The sequence below is a fragment of the Balaenoptera acutorostrata genome, chromosome 17 (assembly GCF_949987535.1).
Source record: "Balaenoptera acutorostrata chromosome 17, mBalAcu1.1, whole genome shotgun sequence".
NCBI classification, from domain to species: domain Eukaryota; kingdom Metazoa; phylum Chordata; class Mammalia; order Artiodactyla; family Balaenopteridae; genus Balaenoptera; species Balaenoptera acutorostrata.
In genome coordinates, this window is record NC_080080.1 from 52,548,479 (window position 1) to 52,570,778 (window position 22,300).

General features: G+C 36.5%; 1 protein-coding gene across 1 annotated transcript in view; it reads right to left on the minus strand.

Annotated features, from left to right (window-relative positions):
* The window catches only part of CNBD1 (cyclic nucleotide binding domain containing 1), a 404,631-nt gene that overhangs the window by 369,617 nt on the left and 12,714 nt on the right, over window positions 1–22,300 (minus strand). The window contains 1 exon segment of the mRNA XM_057531908.1: window positions 15,047–15,119. Coding sequence (XP_057387891.1) covers window positions 15,047–15,119 — 73 coding nt within the window.

The following is a 22,300-nucleotide window of genomic DNA, read 5'->3' on the forward strand; positions in this document are numbered from 1 at the left end:
ACCTACAAAGACAAGCTACCATGAGTGCAAGTCAGCAGAAACAACAAACAATAGATTTACACTCTTAAAGCCTATAAATCCTAGTGTGTTAGATATAGAATATAAAATATATAGGTATAAAATATTTATATAAATAAATGATGGAATCACAATGAACAACAAGACTATCAGGAATGATCAGGCAAATTTGTGGAACACCTAAAAATGAACATTACATTATTAAAATTAAAAACTCAATGAGGCCCACCCCTCAAGCCAAGACTTCCTCCACCTGTGCAGGCTCTGGGGTCCTGAGTGCTGAACATGCCAAAGCTTCCTCAGGAATCAGCCCTGGGTGCCCCAGCCTGAGAGAGGAATCCACCAGTGCAGGTGAGGGCTAAGTGCTAAAGTGTGGGGTTAAGAGAGTGGACCAAGGGAGCAAACTGCCGTTGGCTGCATGGAGACAGCCTGAAGGGATGGGAGTGAAGAGCTCAGCCATGTGGAGACAACCTAAGGGGATGGAAGTGAGGGGCTCCATGGCCGAGAATGCTCCTAGGGGAAGCATGGTCAGCCTTGGAAATGAGGCACCATCGTTGAGTGGTGCACAAGGGGTGGTGCTGTCATCGCAGACTTTCTCCCCACATGCCAACTTCTGCCTCCGTGGGCAGTGGGGGGGACTGCCACCAGAGTGAGTAGACCCCAGTCTGTTGCAACTTCCTGCTGGTCTCTGCCACCGCAGGCACTAGAAGGGATTCCCATCGGAGTAAGTGCATGCACCCCAGTTGTGGCAACCTTATCTCTCCCCAGCCTGAGTGAGCAAGTGTGCCCCAATTAGCCACTGCTTTTGACACCTCTTGCCTGGGCAGGGAACAAATGTCTGAGGGTGGCCCACATGTGGAGGTGGGGTCAAAACCAAAACTGAGCCCCAGGGGCTGTGTGACTAAGGAAGAGGAATGGAAATCTCTCCATGCAGCTGTGCAAGCTGAGGATTAAATCCCCATGATTGGCTTGGTAAACCCTGAGTCTGTGGAATGGCTGAATGGACGAGTGCTCCCACAACTGAGACTGGTCTAGCTTTAGAAGCTGTGGATTTGGGGGACAAGGGCACAAAGGAGTTTGACCACATCAGCATCTGAGCTGCCCCCACAGTGCCCACAGTGGGTCCAGAGACCTACCTAGAGGTATTGGAGGGCCTCCTGGGGAGGCAGGGTATGGCTGTGACTCACTGTGGGGGCAAGGACACTGACAGCAGAGGCCCCCAGAAAATTTTTTTTGTTTCATTTTATTTTGTTGTTGCTGTTTTTTTCTTATTATTTTTCTTTTTTGTTTTTAGTTTTTAATATATTTTTTATTTTTCTATTTTTATCTTACTTTTTGTTGTTTTGTGATTTTTTTGTTTTTGCTTTGTTTTGATTTGATTTTTTTACTTTTTTTGATCATTTTTGTGTGTTAGTTTTATATTTTCTTTGCTTATTTATAGCTTGCTTTCTGCTTTTGTTTGTTTTTTTTGTTTTTATTAGTTTTGTTTTTATCATTTGTTTTCATTTTGGGGTTCTTTTGCTTGGTTGTTTTGTGTTTTGTTCTCTTTATTTTTAGGGTTTTTTTGGTTTTTTGTCTGTTTTTTGTTTGCTTTTGTTTTTGTTTGGTTTTGTTTTTAACATTTCTTTTGGGTTTTGTTTGTCTGTTTGTTCTCTTTATTTTGTTGTGTTTTTGTTTTTGCTATTTGTCTTGGGTTTAGTTTGTCTATTTATTTTCTTTTCCTTTCTTTTTTTAATCTTTTTTGGCTGCACCTCGCAGCTTGTGGGCTCTTGGTTTCCTGGCCAGGGATAGGGCCTGAGACCCCGGGATGGGAGCACCAAATCAAGGACACTGGACCACCAGAGAATTCCTGGTCCCATGGAATATTAATCAGAATGAGCTCTCCTGGAGGTCTCCATCTCAACACCAAGACCCACGTCCACCCAACTGCCTGCAGCTCTGATGCTGGACACCTCAGGCCAAAGAACCAGCAAGACAGGAACACAGCTTCACCCATCAGCAGACAGGCTGCCTAAATCCAACTAAGCTCCCAGAAACCCAAAAACACACCCCTGACACGGCCCTGCCCATCAAATGGACAGGACTCAGCTCCACCCAACAGAGTGCAGGCACCAGTCCATCCTACCAGGAAGCCTACACAAGCCCCTGGACCAACCTCAACCACCAAGGGGCAGACACCAGAAACAAGAGGAATTATGACCCTGAAGCCAGGGGAAAGGAGATCACAAACACAGTAAGTCAGACAAAATGAGATGACAGAGAAATATGTTGCAGACGAAGAAGCAAGGTAAAAACTGACAAGACCAAATAAATGAAGGAGGAAATAGGAAATCTACCTGAAAGGGAATTCAGAGTAATGATATTAAAGATGATTCAAGATCTCAGAAACAAAATGGAGGCACAGATCGAGAACTTACATGAAATGTTTAACAAGGACATAGAAGAACTAAAGAACAAACAAACAGTGATGAACAACACAATAACTGAAATGAAAAATACAAGAGAAGGAATCAATAGCAGAATAACTAAGGCAGAATAACAGAAAAGTGCATTGGAAGATAGTATGCTGGAAATAACTGCCATGGAGCAGTATGAAGAAAAAGAATGAAAAGAATTGAAGACAGTCTCAGAGACCTCTGGGACAACGTTAAATGCAACAACATTCAAATGATAGGGGTCCCAGAATAAGAAAAGAAAGAAAAAGTCTGAGAAAATATTTGAAGAGATTATAGTTGAAAACTTCCCTAACATGGGAAAGGAAATAGTCACCCAAGTTCAGGAAATGCAGAGAGTCCCATACAGGAAAACACAAGGAGGAACATGCCAAGATACATATTAATCAAACAAAACAGAAATTAAATACAAAGAAAAATATTAAAAGCAACGAAGGGAAAAGCAACAAATAACATACAAGGGAATCCCCATAAGGTTAACAGCTGATTTTTCAGCAGAAACTCTGCAGGCCAGAAAGGAGTGGAATGATATATACAAAGTGATGAAAGGTAAAAACCTACAACCAAGATTACTCTACCCAACAAGGATTTCATTCAGATTTGAAAGAGAAATCAAAAACTTTACAGACAAGCAAAAGCTAAGAGAATTCAGCACCACTAAACCAGGTTTACAACAAATGGTAAAGGAACTTCTCTAGGTGGAAAACACACACACACACAAAAGACCTACAAAAACAAACCTAAAACTATTAACAAAATGGCAATAGGAACATACACATTAATAATTACCTTAAATGTAAATGGAATAAATACTCCAACCAAAAGATACAGATGGGCTGAATGGATACAAAAACAAGACATGGATGTATGCTGTCTACAAGAGACCCATTTCAGATCTAGGGACATATACAGACTAAAAGTGAGGGGACGTAAAAAGATATTCCATGCAAATGGAAATCAAAAGAAAGCTGGAATAGCAATACTCATATCAGACAAAATAGACTTTAAAATAAAGACTGTTACAAGAGACAAGGAAGGACACTGCATAATGATTAAGGTATCAATCCAAGAAGAAGATATAACAACTGTAAATATTTATGCACCCAATATAGGAGTGCCTCAATACATAAGGCAAATGCTAACAGCTATAAAAGGGGAAATTGACAGTAACACAGTCATAGTAGGGGATTTTAACACCCCACTTACACCAATGGACAGATCATCCAGAGAGAAAATTAATGAGGAAACACAAGCCTAAATGGCACATTAGAACAGAGAGACTTAAGGGGTATTTACAGGACATTCCATCTGAAAGCAGCAGTATACACTTTCTTCTCAAGTGCACATGGAACATTCTACAGGATAGATCACATCTTGGGTCACAAATTAAGCCTTGGTAAATTTAAGAAAATTGAAATCATATCAAGCATCTTTTCTGACAAAAACACTAGGAGATAAATCAATTACAGGGAAAAAAATAAAACACTATAAAAAACACAAACACATGGAGATGAAATAATATGCTATTAAATAACTAATGGATCATTGAAGAAACCAAAGAGGCAATTTTAAAATACTTAGAAAAAACTGACAATGAAAACACATTGATTTGACAGAGCCTCTGCTTCAGTGATGTCTGTCTCACAATGGCTCCAAATGATTTCTGTACTGCAAAATAAAGCCAAACTCTGGAAACCAAAAAAAAAAAAAAAAAAAAAAGAAAAGAAAACACAATGACCCAAAATGTAGGGGAAATGGCAAAAGCAGTTCTAAGAGGGAAGTTTATAGCAATGTTATCTTACCTCAAGAAACAAGAAAAATCTCAAATAAACAAACTAACCTTACACCTAATGCAGCTAGAGAAAGAAGAACAAACAAAACCCAAGTTAGCAGAAGGAAAGAAATCATAAAGTTCAGATCAGAAATAAATGAAATAGAAATGAAGAAAACAATACCAAAGATCAACGAAACTAAAAGATGGTTCTTTGAGAAGATAAACAAAATTGATAAAGCTTTAGCCAGACTCATCAAGAACAAAAAGGGAGAGGACTCAAAGCAATGAAATTAGAAAAGAAAAAGAAGTTACAACTGACACCACAGAAAGACAAAGGATCTTAAGAGACTACTACAAGCAACTATATGCCAATAAAATGGACAACCTGGAACAAATGGACAAATTCGTAGAAAGGTATAACCTTCCAAGACTGAACCAGGAAGAAATAAAAAATATGAACAGACCAATCACAAGTAATGAAATGAAACTGTGATTAAAAATCTTCCAACAAACAAAAGCCCAGGACCAGATGGCTTCACAGGCGAATTCTATCAAACATTTAGAGCAGAGTTAACACCTATTCTTCTCAAACTCTTCCAAAATATAGCAGAGGGAGGAACACTCCCAAACTCATTCTACGAGGTCACCATCACTCTGATACCAAAACCAGACAAACATATCACAAAAAAAGAAAATTACAGGTCAATATCACTGATGAACATAGGTGCAAAAATCCTCAACAAAATACAAGCAAACAGAATCCAACAACACATTAAAAGGGCCATACACCATGATCAAGTGGGACTGAGCCCAGGGATGCAAGGATTCTTCAATATATGCAAATCAATGTGATATACCATATTAACAAATTGAAGAATAAAAACATATGATCATCTCAATAGATGCAGAAAAAGCTTTTGACAAATTTCAATACCCATTTATGATAAAAACTCTCCAGAAAGTGGGCATAGAGGGAACCTACTGCAACATAATAAATGCCATATATGACAAACCCACAGCCAACATTGTTCTCAATGGTGAAAACTGAAACCATTTCCTCTAAGATCAGGAAAAAGACAAGGATGTCAACTCTCATCACTATTATTCAAAATCATTTTGGAAGTGCTAGCCATGGCAATCAGAGAAGAAAGAGTAATAGAAGGAATCCAAATTGGAAAAGAAGTAAAACTGTCACTGTTTGCAGATGGCATGATACTATACATAGAGAATCCTAAAGATGCTACCAGAAAACTACTAGAGCTAATCAATGAATTTAGTAAGGTAACAGGATACAAAATTAATGCACAGAAATCTCTTGCATTCCTCTACCCTAATGATGAAAAATCTGAAAGAGAAATTAAGGAAACACTCCCATTTACCATTGCAACAAAAGAATAAAATACTTAGGAATAAACCTAACACCATACACAAAAATAAACTCAAAATGTATTAAAAACCTAAATGTAAGGCCAAACACTATAAAACTCTTAGAGGAAAACATAGGAAGAACACTCTTTGACACAAATCGCAGCAAGATCTTTTTTGACCCATCTCCTAGAGTAATGAAAATAAAAACAAAAATAAACAAATGGGGCCTAATGAAACTTAAAACCTTTTGCACAGCAAAGGAAACCATAAACAAGATGAAAATACCACCATCAGAATGGCAGAAAATATTTGCAAATGAAGCAACTGACAAAGTATTAATCTCCAAAATATGCCAACAGCTCATGCAGCTCAATATCAAAAACCAAACAACCCAATCAAAAAATGGGTGGAAGACCTAAACAGACATTTCTCCAAAAAGACATACAGATGGCCAACAAACACATGAAAAGATGCTCAACATCACTAATTATTAGAGAAATGCAAATCAAAACTACAATGAGGTATCACCTCACACCAGTCAGAATGACCATCATCAAAAAAATCTACAAACAATAAATGCTGGACAGGGTGTGGAGAAAAGGGAACCCTCCTACACTGTTGGTGGGAATGTAAATTGGTACAGCCATTATGGAGAACAGTATAGAGGTTCCTTAAAAAACTAAAAATAGAACTACTATATGACCCATCAATGCCACTACTGGGCATATACCCTGAGAAAACCATCATTCAAAAAGATACATGCACCCCAGTGTTCATTGCAGCACTATTTACAATAGCCAGGACATGGAAGCAACATAAATGACCATCAACAGAGGAACGGATAAAGAATATGTGGTATATATGTACAATGGAATATTACTCGGCCATAAGAAGGAATGAAACTGTGCCATTTGCAGAGACATGAATGGAGCTAGAGACTATCATACAGAGTGAAGTAAGTCAGAAAGAGAAAAACAAATATTGTATAATATCGCTTTTATGTGGAATCTAGAAAAATGGTACAGATGAACCTATTTGCAAAGCAGACATAGAGACACAGACCTAGAGAAAAAATGTATGGATACCAAGGTGGGGTAGGGGGGTGAAATGAACTGGGAGATTGGGCTTGACATATAATCACTACTATGAATAAAATAGATAAATAATAAGAACCTACTGTATAGCACAGTGAACTCTACTCAATGTTCTGTGGTGATCTAAATGGGAAGGAAAATCAAAAAAAGAGAGGATATATGTATACATATAGCTGATTCACTTGCTGTAAGCAGAAACTAACATAACATTTTAAAGCAACTATACTTCAATAAAAATTAATAATAAAAAAACTCAGTGAATGAGAGATTAGAGACAGGTGTATAAGGAATTAATAAACTTGAAAATATGTCTTTAGATATTCCCAAATGCTTCATAGAGAAATAAGGAGGTGCAAAACAGAAAAAAAGAATTATAAAATATTTATTCTTTTATTAATTAAAAAAATTTATGGAGCCCCTAGGGTATTCTAGTCTCTAGTAATAGAAAGACTAATAAGATAGGATTTCTGTTTGGGTTGACAGACTACTAGTTGACCCCACTCAAATTCACTCTCCACTTCTTCCCAAACACATGGTTGCCCAGCTAAAGATTACATTTCCCAGCCTCCTTTCAACTGAAATTAGCCTAAGAGAAAGTTCTTGCCAGCAGAATGTAAGAAGTAATTCTAGAAATTCTGGCTCCTTTGTCAAATAGGAAATTGCTTTCCTTGACTTCATATTTTTCCTTTCCATGAAGTGGAAACCAGATGTGGCAGTGGCCTCTTCACCTGTATTGAAAAGAAAATGACAAACTGATATCAAAACACCAAGATGAGGCCAACACACATCCCTGAATGATTTCATGTGGTAGAACTTCTACATACAACAGGAGTGCCACTTTCAGACTAAGGAAGAAAAACCTTTTACTTAAACCACAGTATTTTTTAGTTTTATTGTTACATCATACTGGCAGTTACCCTAATCTAATGAACACAGCCTTCAAGGAGCTGCCTATGTTAAAATAGAGGGGAAGAGACTTTAAACAAATGCATAAGAAATTATCAGGAGTGCTCTGATAGAAAACAATACAGAGTCAAGTGGAAATGGATAAGACAACTCTTCTTGGAGAAGGAGATTTCAGGTTGAACATGAAGATTAGTTCACCTATTTATTGGCAGGTGGGGATGAATGGGAGGATGGTATTTCAGACAGAAAAATCAGTATGAGCCAAAGTACAAAGCCCTCAATAACATGGTACAGGTATAGTCAAGAAACCACCAGTCATGTCATGGCTGGGAGGAAAGGAAGAGTCACTGGGAGACAAGGCTGGAGATGTAAAAATCATCCCATTATAAAAGCTCTTGTAAGTAATGTGATTATAACTGATTTATCCAATGTGTGTCTAATATGGAGGGAAGATGGGATTCTACAATTTAACAGTTTCTGGCTTGCACAGCTGGGTAGATAATTTTGCCATTCACTAAGATAAAAGTGTGGATAAAAATATAGCTTCAGCTTTATACAGTAATAAGACTAAAAGTTTTTTATGTCAAATCAAATTTATATCTTTCCTTTTGCAAATGAGAAAACTGAGCCCTGAGAGTTTAACTGATATTCCAATAACCTCAATCACATTTAGCAGCAGAGCAAAAGCTAGAAGGTGAATTCCTTCAGACTCTCAGCTTAAAGTTTTTTGGAACAGATTTATAGGGAATAAAAAGCTATGCAGTTTGCTGCAAGACAATCTGAACCTTGAAAAATAAATAAAATTAAACTTGATATAGGGGAGATTAATAAGTTTATCAGGATAAAGGAATTTGTAAATAAGGGTTGGGGGTTTAGGGGATATTTACTCAGGAGTAAAATTCACGTCAGCAAATAGTAATAAGAATATATTGATTGTCCCAGATTCTAGAAGACTTTAAATGCCAGATAAAGGAGATTTATTCAAAAAATATTTAATGTGCACCAATAATGTGTCAGATACCATTATCATCACTGGGAATACATCAGCAAATAAAAAAAGTTTTGTCCTCATGAAGTTTTCAATGTAGAGAGAGGAACAATAAAAATAAATTTGTAGCTATATGTCAGACATACTATTAAGAAATGAAAGCAAAAATCAGGAGATAATAAGTACTAAGAGTATCTGTTTCATATAGGCTGGTCACAGAATGCAGAGACCTGAGGGACATAAGGGATAAAGGAGAGTAGACATCTGAAGAAAGAGCATTCCAGATAGAAAGTACAAGTGTGAAGGCCTTGAGGCAGGACCATACTTGGTGCGATAGGAACAGAGCATGGAGACAACTATGGCTAGAGCAAAATAAGCAAGACAGTCTTGTCTAGAAGAAGTGGTCAGAGATGCAGTAGGATGTGATCATGTATGACCTTACAGGGCACAGTGAAGTTCTTAGCTTTTACCTTGAGTGATATGGAAACCATTAGAATATTCTGAGCAAATAATGTCCTGGTGTATATTTTAACAAGATTCATCTGGCTACTGTGCCAGCTACAGACTGTAAAAGGGCAAGGGATGGAGCAAGAACACCAATCAATAGGCTATTGCAGTAATCCAGGCAAGAGCACTGGTGCTCTGGATCAGGATGGTATTAGCGGAGGTGGTAAGAAATGGTTAGGTTCTGGATACATTTTGAAGGTAGAGCTATCAGGATATCTTTCAGGTTAGAATATGAGGTATAAAAAAGAAAGATAGCAGGCTCTGATGACCCCAAGATTTGGAGCTTGACCTTGAATTTGCACAGTTGCCATTTATTAAAATGTGGATACAGAAGGTTAATAGGTGAAAAGAAAAAAATCAAAAGTTATGTTCTAGATTTGTAGAGTTTGAGGTGCCTGTTTGCTATCTAAGTGGATTTGACTTTATCTTTTATGTGGTGAATAGTCATTGGATAGTCTTGAGCAATGAAATGATAGTAAAATATATTAACCTAAATGTATCAAAGAAATAACATTAGAAAACTATCAAAGCAAATGTAGGTTCCCACAATCCTCTACTCAGGTTTGATTAATTTGTTAGAGTGACTCAGAGAATTCAGGAAAACAGTTTACTTAGTTATGTTTACCAGTTTATTACAAAAGGATATGATAAAGGATACAGACGGACATCCTGAAAAAAGAGATTCACAGGGTAAATTATGTGGGAATGGGTGCAGAGCTTCCACACCCTCTCCAGGCATCACTATCCCAGCACCTCCATGTGTTCACCAACTCAGAAGCTCCTTGAACCCAGTCCTTCTGGGTTTTGATAGAGGCTTCATTACATAAACATAATTGATTAAATTATTGACCCAGAGGTCAGGAGGTGGGACTGAAAGTTCCAACCTTCTAATCACATTGTTGGTTTTCCTGGCAACTTGGATCCTTAGATGGGGTCCAAAAGTCACCTCATTAACATAACAAAAGATATCTGTATCACTCTCATCAGTTAGGAAATTCCAAAAGTTTTAGGAGCACTATGCCAGAAATGGGGACGAAGACCAAACATATACTTCTTATTGTAAATTACAATGCCACAGAGGGCTATTGGCATTTGGGATGGAGCAATATGCAGGATTTTACTGCACATTGCTGTTTACAATGCCCAACCCCTACCCACTTAATGTCAGTGCTACCTCCTAGTCATTGTGGAATCTATAAGTGGGTACACATTTCCAAATGCCCTCTAGGGGCGGTACTGCCTCAGTTAGAGAATCCTGCTCTAGACAACTGAATACAAGACTATGAACTTTAGGCAAAATAACATTAACAGGCACACCTTGAATCACAAGCCTCCAACTTGTTCACAATCTATTAAATAAAAGTAAGATTCTATCAGTCTCTGCCCACATTTTCTGCCATCACAAAAGATAACAAGTCTGTTCTGATTGACAGTGCCAACTGGTAGCTACCAATGAAAACTATTCAAAATAAAAATTGACTTCATTCCTGACAGAGCAATGTTTGTGGGACAGCTCAGTTAATTTTTTTTTATGTGTACATAAACCATCTTTTTAAAGCTCTTCTTATCTCCCCTTTCTCTTCCAAACCTTATTTTCCTTAAAAATAAAAATCACCTATTTCTGCATATCTTCATGTTTATGTCAAACAATGTCCATGTCTGATAAGCCAAGTCCAGGAGCCTCCTTAAAATCATCATAACTGTCTCTACCAACCTTTACTTTTCTACTAATTTGATGTACTTTACCTTAATTGGAAACAATGAGAGAAAAATAATTACTCAATGTTTTCGTGTTTTAATTAATTACTATAATTTAAGCAATATCATTTTTCTCTTTCTGTCATAAAAGTATATAATCTAAAGATACATTTTGGGGAAACTGGGCACATTTAATCATCTATAAATTAAGGAGTTTCCACTAGATGATTTCTAAGTTGATTTCTTCTTGTACAATCCTCTAACTCTACAATATTGTGTCTATGGGAAAATGCTGAATGCTACATAATCAACTTATAAGTGAACTTTGGGCTAAAACCTATTTATGAGTTATAGACTCTGCAAGTATAAAAATATACAATCAGCATAACTACATCTATATTTGAATATAAATGGCTACATATTGGTAATATTAATCACTAATAAAGATAGAGCTTTTGCTATAACCTAGTCAAAAACCTAATTGTTTGACAAGGACCATTTTTATACAAATGTACAAATGCAAATGCATCATAACTGTGTTTTTCTTTTATACTTCCAAGTTTATAAATGTTTAAAGATTTCTGTATGAAGTTACAAAAGTACTTGACCACAAAGGAAAAAGCAGTTATAAAGCTGTAGCCTCATTTTTTTTCTATTTGAAACTTAGAACATAAAATTCCTTTGAAACCATATTGCTCTATTTTTTACTAAGTAAATTGACCTTTAGAACATAAGAGCTGACTGATCAAGTCATAGAGTACTTTGACAAACCAAAGAAATCTTCAAAGGATATTTAAGTTTATCTCCAAAGCATATAGTCCAAGAATAAATTTGGAATGTTGAACCAACAGAAGCTACTCTTTTGTTTTAAAATGTATGTTTTAAAAAGATTAGCTATCTAGACAATACTAAAAAAAAAAAACTATTAATGTGTATTTATCCTCATAATCAACACAAGTAGAAAATTCATAATGTTTTTTAAAGCATTAAGAAGATATTTATTTCTACTGATCATCAGAACATAATTCAATTCAAAACATTGAACTCTATGCCTAAAGTCTAAGAGTAGAAAGCAATAAGATAAAACAAATCTCCTGGGACTTCCCTGGTGGTCCAGTGTTAAAGAATCCACCTTCCAGTGCAGGGGACAAGGGTTTGACCCCTGGTCGGGGAACTAAGGTCCCACATGCTGCTGGGCAACTAAGCCCGCACACCACAACTACTGAGCTCATGCACCACAACGAGAGAGCCCGCATGCCTCAAACTACAGAGCCCATGCACACTGGAGCCCATGCCACAACTAGAGAGAGAAAATCCACACTCCACAACTAGAGAGAAACCCACACGCCACAACGAAGGGCCCACATGACACAACTAAGACCTGACTCAGCCAAAAATAAAAAAGAAAAGAAATAAATAAAATTTTAAAAAATGAATACATTAGGAAATCCTTTTAAAAAATAAATAAGTAAATAAAATTTAAAAATAAAACAATGGGCTTCCCTGGTGGTGCAGTGGTGGAGAGTCTGCCTGCCAGTGCATGGGACACGGGTTCGAGCCCTGGTCTGGGAGGATCCCACATGCCGTGGAGCGACTGGGCCCGTGAGCCACAATTACTGAGCCTGCGTGTCTGGAGCCTGTGCTCCGCAAGAAGAGAGGCCGCGACAGTGAGAGGCCCGCGCACCGCGATGAGGAGTGGCCCCCGCTTGCCACAACTAGAGAGGGCCCTCACGCAGAAACGAAGACCCAACACAGCCATGGATAAATAAATAAATAAATTTAATTTAAAAAAATAAAAAATAAAATAAAATAAAACAAATCTCCTCTCATGGAACATAGTCTACTGAGATAAAAAGTTCTATATCCAAGAATTTAGGAATCCAAAGTGACATCATTTTCCCTTTGTTATTCAGTTTTTCTTTTATGTGGTTTAAAAAGAAAACCCAGAATACTATGCCAATCTACTGCCTTTATTCTGAGGAGAAGAAATATCAGATAGACACCAGCTGACTGAGACCACACATATATGGGCAGCAGCCACCACAACAGTGCGTCTTGCCTTTTGTACAAAGTGTATACATATATACATGTAAATATATATATAGATAGATAGATATAGATAGATAGATAGATAGATAGATATAGATATGTAATCCAGTGAGAAGTGCTCACATGTACCCAGATAGGGGACAGAAGCAGTTGTAGCAGCTGGAGTGGAGCCCATGGTAGAGGTACATGGGAAGTGGTAGAGAGTAGCAGCCTCCCCTCCATCTTCCCACCCTGGGCCAAATGAAGGACCCGGGAGGAAGGACAGCTATCCAAAGAAGATGAATATACATATGTACGTGTGTGTGTGTATGGTATAGTATCAAAACTAAGACTCTTCATATGTTTCGTGTATAAAAATTTCAATCCTTAAGTCATTTAATTCTCAGCCTTTCTGTTTTTACTATGGGGAAAAGTATATTTCATTGGTCATTTTAAACATATAATACATATAGAATAAATATGGAGGAACATATTTTTCTTAAATCTCTTCTCAATTTGTTGAAATCAATTGAAAACTTTGTAATCTGAAAGACAATTTCTATGTACACATTTCTGATAAGTTGCCTAAAGAAATCTCAGGGAGGAAAAAGGACCTGAATTGCTAAGCCTTCATTAATTTGTTGTAGTTTATTTTCTCATTCTAAATAAATACTCATTTTAATATCCAATTTTGTATTTGTAATCTTATATTCTTTTTCTAAAAGAATGACCCAAAACCTATACACAGTTCCTGTAAAACGTGCCCCCTTCCAGGCCCCTGGTGTGTGCCACTGCCTCAAAAGAAAACATCCAAGAAATTCAGGGGAGTGTCTAAGAGAAGGTACAGTAAATGTGAGACTTAATAGAGGGAAGTCAGGCAGGACAACCAGACTGCCTGGACCAGATGATGGTCTGATGAGAAAACACTGCCTGGGGGGGATTCTCAAACCAGGAAGATGAAGGCTGATAAAATTTATGTAGAATGGATTCTTTGGCAGACCCAGATCTAGATGATTTAATCTCCTTTATTATGATTCCCCAAGGGTGGTAGCAAGGTGGGAATCTAGAAATACATTTAAAAAAAAATGCCTGGGCTAGAAAGCAAAAGGAAAATAAGAGGAAAGAAGGTGTTCTACTCCAAAAGCCTTAACTAGCTTGTTACGTGTGAAAAAAGGGACCAGCATATAAGTTCAACAGTTAAAAACTTGGGTGAGCTTTTTTGAATAACAATAATAAAAATAGTTATGTAGCTCTTACCATGTGTCAGACACTGTTTAATTTACATATATTCGCTCATTTAATCATCCTAATAAATCTTTGAAATGGATATGACTATTATCTCCATTTTACTAATGAGAAAACTGAGGTAAAGAGAAATTAAGTAACCAGTCCAAGACCACACAGCTGGGAAGTGGCTGATCCAGGATTCAAACCAGGCAACCTGACTCCAGAGGGCATGTATTTAATTCTTTACCCTATGCTGAAAGGTGCCAAGAGTGAAGAAGGGGCAGAAGCACATAATAAAAAAAAGTATTCTTTAGATAAATAAAAAAAAAGCATACCCTCTCTCTTTCTCTGAAAAAGGAGTGTAAAAGTCCATGAAGATGTAGAAATAATTTGAAGTGGTTAAGAGGATGTGACTTAAGATGAGGCAAGTTCCTCTCTTAGTGAAGAAAAGTGGGAGGGTAGATGGACACTGATGGATGGGAAAGAAACTAACTGGTTTTACAATTTCAAAAATTCAATTTGGGAAAAGGAGTTGGCAAGAAAATAGATTTTTAAAAATTATATTTTCAAGTGTCACATATCTTAGGAACCCTGAGCTATGAACTGTGATATTTCTTAGTTCTTTGGCTCCATTATATTTCAACTACGCATCTCCTAGACACTGCTAAAGTACTTGTTTCACTCAGGATTTGTGTTTTCAACCATTTAAAGCTTTTTTCCCTTATGACTGTTTTTGAGTACTACCAAGAGCCCAGCTAGGGATGAGTAATGTTTGTTTCACACTAAATTGCTTCCTTAAAATATGACATATATATTCTGCCCCTTCAATCTGGAGAAATAACCTCCAGGTTTTCAAATGTTTTTATCTGTGTGGTAAATCAGGTACCTCTGAGAGTCAACAATGGTTTATTACTATACTTTATCCATTAAACAAACATATTCATATTCATTTGAATGACAGGAAAAGAAAGGCTTGATAACTTACCTGTATTGTATTCCTCTCATGTGGCATAATGTATTCAACTGATGATAATCAATGTTCTTAGGCATTTGCCAGCCTGCAAAATTAAAAAAAAAAATCAATTAAAAATGTGAGTAATTTTCAGTAATCTTATTAACCAAGTTTGTAAATACAGTTTAATTGCAAACATTCATCATAGTAAAAGAACTCAGTGACTATGGAAGTGAGGTATTAACAGTCTTTGTTACACAAGCAGAATTGAATAGGGTGATTAAAATGAGGAAAGAATTTAATGTTTTTCATTGATGTCAAATCTAGTCTGGAATATTATGTTTGTTTATTTGTTTAATTCCAGTAAATGCTGGTGCTAACATGTGTCATATAATGTCACTTCTCTGGAAGTAAGCCTTTCAGAATCCTTATCCTATACCTTTAGAATGTGAAATGGTTCCAGAACTCCAGACATGACAATTCAAAGAAGAGTTTTCTTGAGGTCTCCCTCTCCCTCTCCTTCTCCGTAATACTAGTAATTTTTGTTCATTCCTATGCAGGTTCCCATCTTTGGCTAGCTCCTCTTCAGAACTCTACAGAGCACCTTCCAGTGTCTGGATTCAGTTCGCAATTCCTTCTGAAGTTCAAGTGTAAGCAAATCACACATGTTCCCTTACAAGCAGAAAGATAGTAGTCATAGCTAAAAGCAGCTAATTGTGATTCCCCTTCAGTACCAGAAAGAACTGACATCCTTCAAAGGAGATGAAAAGGAAAATAGAATATTGACGACAAGCATCTTTACAAAGATAGGCCTTCACATCACATGTACTCTCCATACCCCAGGAGAATGCATGCTGTTGGAAATGTAAAACGGAAAGCAGTAATAAATACCAAGATGCACATTATTCCTTCCCTTAGTGAACAGGTACTGAAAGAATCAGTGGCCTAATGCATTTCTAACCTTTTTAAGACATATTCATTGACCACATCCCAATAAGGAAGAATTAGAATTTGACATGTCCAAACTTATCCATTTTAATTCCAGGTAACTGAATCATAAAATTTCAAAAACTTTTTATTTAAGCCTTTTGTGACCTAAAACTGAATCATCAACAACAAATAACCACTTTCTAAATACAAAACTGAAATCAGTAAAATATAAACAGAAAACTGGTTGCTACCACATGAATCATTACCATTTAATAAACCTGAAAATACTAATTACATGCTTTAGGTATTTTCTTACTTACTTTACTCAGTTAAGCCTTAAGAAAGAAAAAATTACCTAATTGCATTTTAGCATTATATGGAATAATTACTTTAGATTATCCAAGTTACAGCTAAATTATATAAAAAATACTTCTAGTATAGTAATATTTCTGATATGAGATAGTATATAAAATCTTAATTATAGTAGTATTTTTTCATTTTTAAAAATTTGATTGAAGTATAGTTGACTTACAATGTATTAATTTCTGCTGTACAGCAAAGTGATTGTTATATACATATATATACATATTCTTTTTCATATTCTTTTCCATTATGGTTTATCACAGGATACTGAATATAGTTTGCTGGGCTATATAGTAGGACATTGTTGTTTATCCATCCTATATATCACAGTTTTCATCTGCTAATCCCAAACTCACAATCCATCTGTCCCCCAATCCCTTCTCCCCCTTGGCAACCACAGGTCTGTTCTCTATACCTGTGAGTCTGTTTCTATTTCACAGATAAGTTCATTTGTGTTATATTTTATATTCCACATATAAGTGATATCATATGGTATTTGTCTTTTTCTTTCTGACTTACTTCACTTAGTATGATAATCTCTGGGTACATCCATGTTGCTGCAAATGACATTATTTCTTTCTTTTATGACTGAGTAATATTTCATTGTGTATATATATACCACATCTTCTTTACCCATTCGTCTGTCATACAGTAGTTTTTATATACATGGGTTAAGAAAAGACTTCTACTAAGTATTGGTTTAGTCCATTTTCATAACCCAGTTTAAGAACAGGGTCAGAAATAGCCCTGGGGACTGGTGTGGACATAAAAGGGGGATGGTGGCATAGAGATTTGGGAAAAGGACAAGGTTTGAGAAATTCTGACTTTAAAAAGAGCTTTGAAAAAGTAAATATCTTCAACTTTCAGTTAAAGCAAAATTATAAAAATCACAGAACAGATATTATAAGACTAAGAATTGCCAGCAAAGAATAGAAAAATTGAAAACTCACCTTGCTGAGGAAAGCTGCGTCACCTGAGGGTGCAACTTTGCACTGGGCTTGGCACAGCCAAGTAAACTCTAAACCAGAATCAGATGAATGGATAAAGAAGATGTGGCACATATATATAATGGAATATTACTCAGCCATAAAAAGAAATGAAATTGAGTTATTTGTAGTGAGGTGGATGGACATAGAGTCTGTCACACAGAGTGAAGTAAGTCAGAAAGAGAAAAACAAATACCATATGCTAACACATATATATGGAATCTAAAAAAAAAAAAAATGCTCATGAAGAACCTAGGGACAGGAAAGGAATAAAGACGCAGACCTACTAGAGAATGGACTTGAGGATACAGGGAGAGGGAAGGGTAAGCTGAGACAAAGTGAGAGAGTGTCATGGACATATATAAACTACCAAATGTAAAATAGATAGCTAGTGGGAAGCAGCTGCACAGCACAGAGAGATCAGCTCAGTGCTTTTTGACCACCTAGAGGGGTGGGATAGGGAGGGTGGGAGGGAGGGAGACGCAAGAGGGAAGAGATATGGGGATATAAGTATATGTATAACTGATTCACTTTGTTATAAAGCAGAAACTAACACACCATTGTAAAATAAGTATACTCCAATAAAGATGTTAAAAATAAATAAATAAATAAACAGAATAGGCTAGATAGTACTCACAGCTTAGAAGGACACTTTACAATTCACAAAATAAATTTCTTCACCGATCCTCACTTCCAAGAGGTGTTTGTCACAAGGGTCTTTACATAAAGGCCCTTGAGCAATATACTGGATCTTGTCTTCGAAGAGTTTCATTAAAAAGAAAAAAACCAAAAGATTTCACCATGAAATTGTAAAGTTGAGCTTCTCTGGTGATCAAATTTAATACAGGGATAAAGCTTAAAGAGTTTAAAGAATACTAAGCTTATGTTTGTTTTCCAGTCTTTTTCTCTGCTCATGAATATGTCTTACTTGGGCTTTTGGCAGAGTAGAAGAGTCTTAATCCTATAATGGGGATAAAAATCAAGGATTTTGACCAGAGTAAGTTTGAAAGGGGATTAGCAGCTGATATAAATGGGTGGTTATAAAGAATTTTAAACTTGAAATTCATGGTGAAATTAAAAAAGCAATTATCTTTATTGATATAAGGCCCACTATGTATTATTGAAATAGAGAAACTAAAATCCAATGTTTTATGTGAGTGACACGATGACCTTTTGTTTACATGTGTTAATGTTTTCTCAGGGGTAATATATATTTTCATATTTGTGCAGTATGGTGAATTAAGTTTGTGATAGGAGTTATAAAGATATGTTAAAACATATAAAGATATGTTTTGTGAGTGTTAAAATAAAACTAAACTATTTTTCTCCAACAAGCTTTCTCTCTTAAGAGTAGATAAATATCCCTTGCAAAATCTAAGAGGAAGCAGTAGACTAAGTGCAGACTTAACAATATTGTAAATGAATAACCACTATTTACTATGAGACTAAATTCATCTGAGTGGCTTATAGGGCAAGGTAAAAGAGATGGACCACAGGGCCAAAGAGAAAATGTGACAACAACATGTGGAAATTTCAGAGTATGGTAGGCTAGAAAACAGACCTCTTCAAAGTAGTTGTAGCACACACTCTAATGACTAATCCAGTGATAAGTAGAACATTGCTTAACACAGTATTCAGAGTGCAAAGAAACAGTTCAACAGCAATAGCAACAGAAACATTATCAACAAACTTTTAGTAAGAATAGTAGTTCTTATATGCAGGAGGTGAATTCTAGCATAAGACTAAAGTACAGAACAAGGAGTTGGATAGGAGTAAAAAGAAAATATCCATCAGAGACTATAAGTATAATTAATTCCCCCTATATACTTAGATAATTGATCCAGTTCTATGTTTTTAAATAAATCTAAACTTGTGTAATAATAGAGAATTAAACATACCTATGTTAGTGGTTAATAGTGTGTTTATTCTTTTCCCTTCAAATAATAATTTGTTGTTTTCTAAAATCTCAAAGTTAATTCTCCTTCAAATAACATTCAATAAACATAAGGCACCTGAAAAATTTCAGTTAAATAGACCATCAAGAGGCAAAGGAATAGTGCTCAATCACGGACTTCTATGAATAAAAGCTGACACACCAACATGGACAATTACACAAGTGGGCTTATATTGTCCCTGCCCCTTGTCTGAGTGGTTAAGATGTTAAAATAGACATATATTAACTGAAAAGGGAAAATAGAAGGGAATGTTATACAACAAATTATTGAAATAGCTTCCCTTTATATCTTGATGAATGCAGTCATCTACATTCATGTTTATTTCCTCAACTCAAATTCGCTTCTCCACTCACTAAAATTTATCTTTCACATTCATTATTTATTAAAATTTGTTTTATTAAAAATTATAGGAAATCTTGTAGTTTTTAGTCCAATAACCTCTTTTCAGTCTTCATGGTACTAACCTCTGTGTGACATTTGACACTGGTGAAGTTTCTACCCACGAGGCTTCTGTGACAGCATTCTCTCCTTGCTTGCTTCTTCCTTATTAGACTGCTCTACCAACTCCTGTCTTCTTTTCTTGAGCATCGATGTTGCTCACCAATCCATTCTCAGTATCCCTGTCTTCTCTTCTCAGTTTAGACCCACTTCTTGCATGACTTTATCAGCACCCACATCACCAGCTATCACACATACACTTCGGATCCTCAAATCAAACTCTCCAGCCCAGAACTCTAACTTCCACTCCACTAATATTCACATGAATGTCATCCAGGAAAATCAGACTCACGATAACAAAAACTTCACTTAAAATTCCCCTCATACTTCTTTCCCTCAAAAACCTGATCCTCCTCCTGAATTCTCCACCTGGGTTAAGAAAATTCCTATCACTTTCACAATTCTATCACCAACCTTGGGATCCTATTCTATTCTTTCCCCTTCAGGACCAAGGTGTTATGAAAGCCATCAATTCTGCCTCTTTTCAAATGTATCCTAAGTATCCTTCAAACATGTCCTCTCCAATCCTAATGGCAGGGCCACTGAAGAGGGCCATACTGTGTGCACACTGTGAAGAAGTGTTATCACATGCATGCAACACGTCAGAACCTTGTTTTAGACCCTCGTTGAGTCTCATCTGTACTATTGCCATTACCTCCTCTCTAGTCTCCCGGACTCGAACCTTTTCCTTTCCAACTCATCCTTCACACTACTATCACGGTACTTTCCAAAATTCCAATAGAGATTACATAACTTTTTATGGAATACAATGCCTTTTATAATCATACCCAAGTTGAACCTCATTAAATACCACCACCATGTTCATCTCCCTTGCCCTCCCCCATATCTCAACAACACATTTTCTGTCTGCTCCATGAACATACCTTGTCCTTTTTTCTTTTTAAGATTTTTTTTTGATGTGGACCATTTTTTTTTTAAATTAATTTATTTATTTTGGGCTCTGTTGGGTCTTCGTTTCTGTGCGAGGACTTTCTCTAGTTCTGGCAAGTGGGGGCCACTCTTCACCGCGGTGCGCGAGCCTCTCACTATCGCGGCCTCTCCTGTTGCGGAGCATGGGCTCCAGACGCGCAGGCTCAGTAGTTGTGGCTCATGGGCCTAGTTGCTCCGTGGCATGTGGGATCTTCCCAGACCAGGGCTCGAACCCGTGTCCCCTGCATTAGCAGGCAGATTCTCAACCACTGCACCACCAGGGAAGCCCCATGTGGACCATTTTTAAAGTCTTTATTGATTTTATTACAATATCGCTTCCGTATTATGTTTTGGTTTTTTGGCCATGAGGCAAGTGGGATCTTAGCTCCCTGACTAGGGATCGAACCCACACCCCCTGCCTTGGAAGGTGAAGTCTTAACCACTGGACTGCCAGGGAAGTCCCATACCTTGTCCTTCAATATGATATTATCTTTGGTTCTTTCTCAACTTAAAAAATGTATCCATCCATTTAGATCCACCTCAAAAGTTAACCCATCTGTGACATTTAAACTTCTCTTCCCTAGAAAAAAGTAGTTGTGCTAAACCTGAAAATAGTTGCCCTTAAGCAAGCATTATCTTTCTTTATGAGTTTTTCATTTATACCTAATTTTTTTTCTATTTATCACTATCCCCTAAGGGTAGGATTCATTACCTGCTTATATATGAAACACTAGAACTTATAACTGTGCTTCAATTTAAATAAATATTATTTGTTAAATTATAATGAATAAATAATAAGAACATGGCTCTAATATGTCAGGCAAGGGTTAGTTGTATGCAAGGAAAATAAATCAAGGAAAAGTAATTAAGGCAGGAATATATGAGGAATATAAAGTTGTGTTTAAAGAATATTCACCAAAAACTCATAAAAAATAAATGAACAAAAAACAAACAAAACACCCTCTGCCCCTTGCAGGCAATACTTTAATCATTTTACCTCCTTTCTATATGAGATTGAAGATCATATCAATGTCATTTTTGGCATTAAAAACCTATACACCATGGCAAAGAGCTCACTAAGTAACAAAGTGTAAAAAGAAGAAAAAACTTTGATCTTCATTAAAACTGAGGATTAAAAATATTCCCTTACTACAAACTCTAAAGAATATCAGCCAAATGATGTGATTTCAATAAATTTTAAAAGAGGCATAGGATATGCATACTTCTCTTGTTTGAGGAAATAAGCAGAGTTCTCCAGGGAAAGGTAGGTTCCTTTAGCCCTGAAGGGTAAACCAATGAACTCTTACCTGGAATGGGAAGTTCTTGAGACTGGACACACTAAGAGGAACCCCAAGCCCATGATATATATGGAATGTAGGGCTGCAAAAGGATCCTACCTATACTCATAGATTTTTAAGAGTCAGGTTGTTGTGGTGATAAAATAGAGGACAAATGTTAGGTGGCATTCAACACAGAAGCAGCTGATCTCAGTCATTAAAGAGAAATGGAGAAATCACTACCAAGAAAACCTTGGAATATGAATTACTAATTAGAGACATATGATTTAGGGAAGAGTACAGAACAAAGTTGAGGAGAAAGTATTCAAAGTTAACATATAAGAAAAT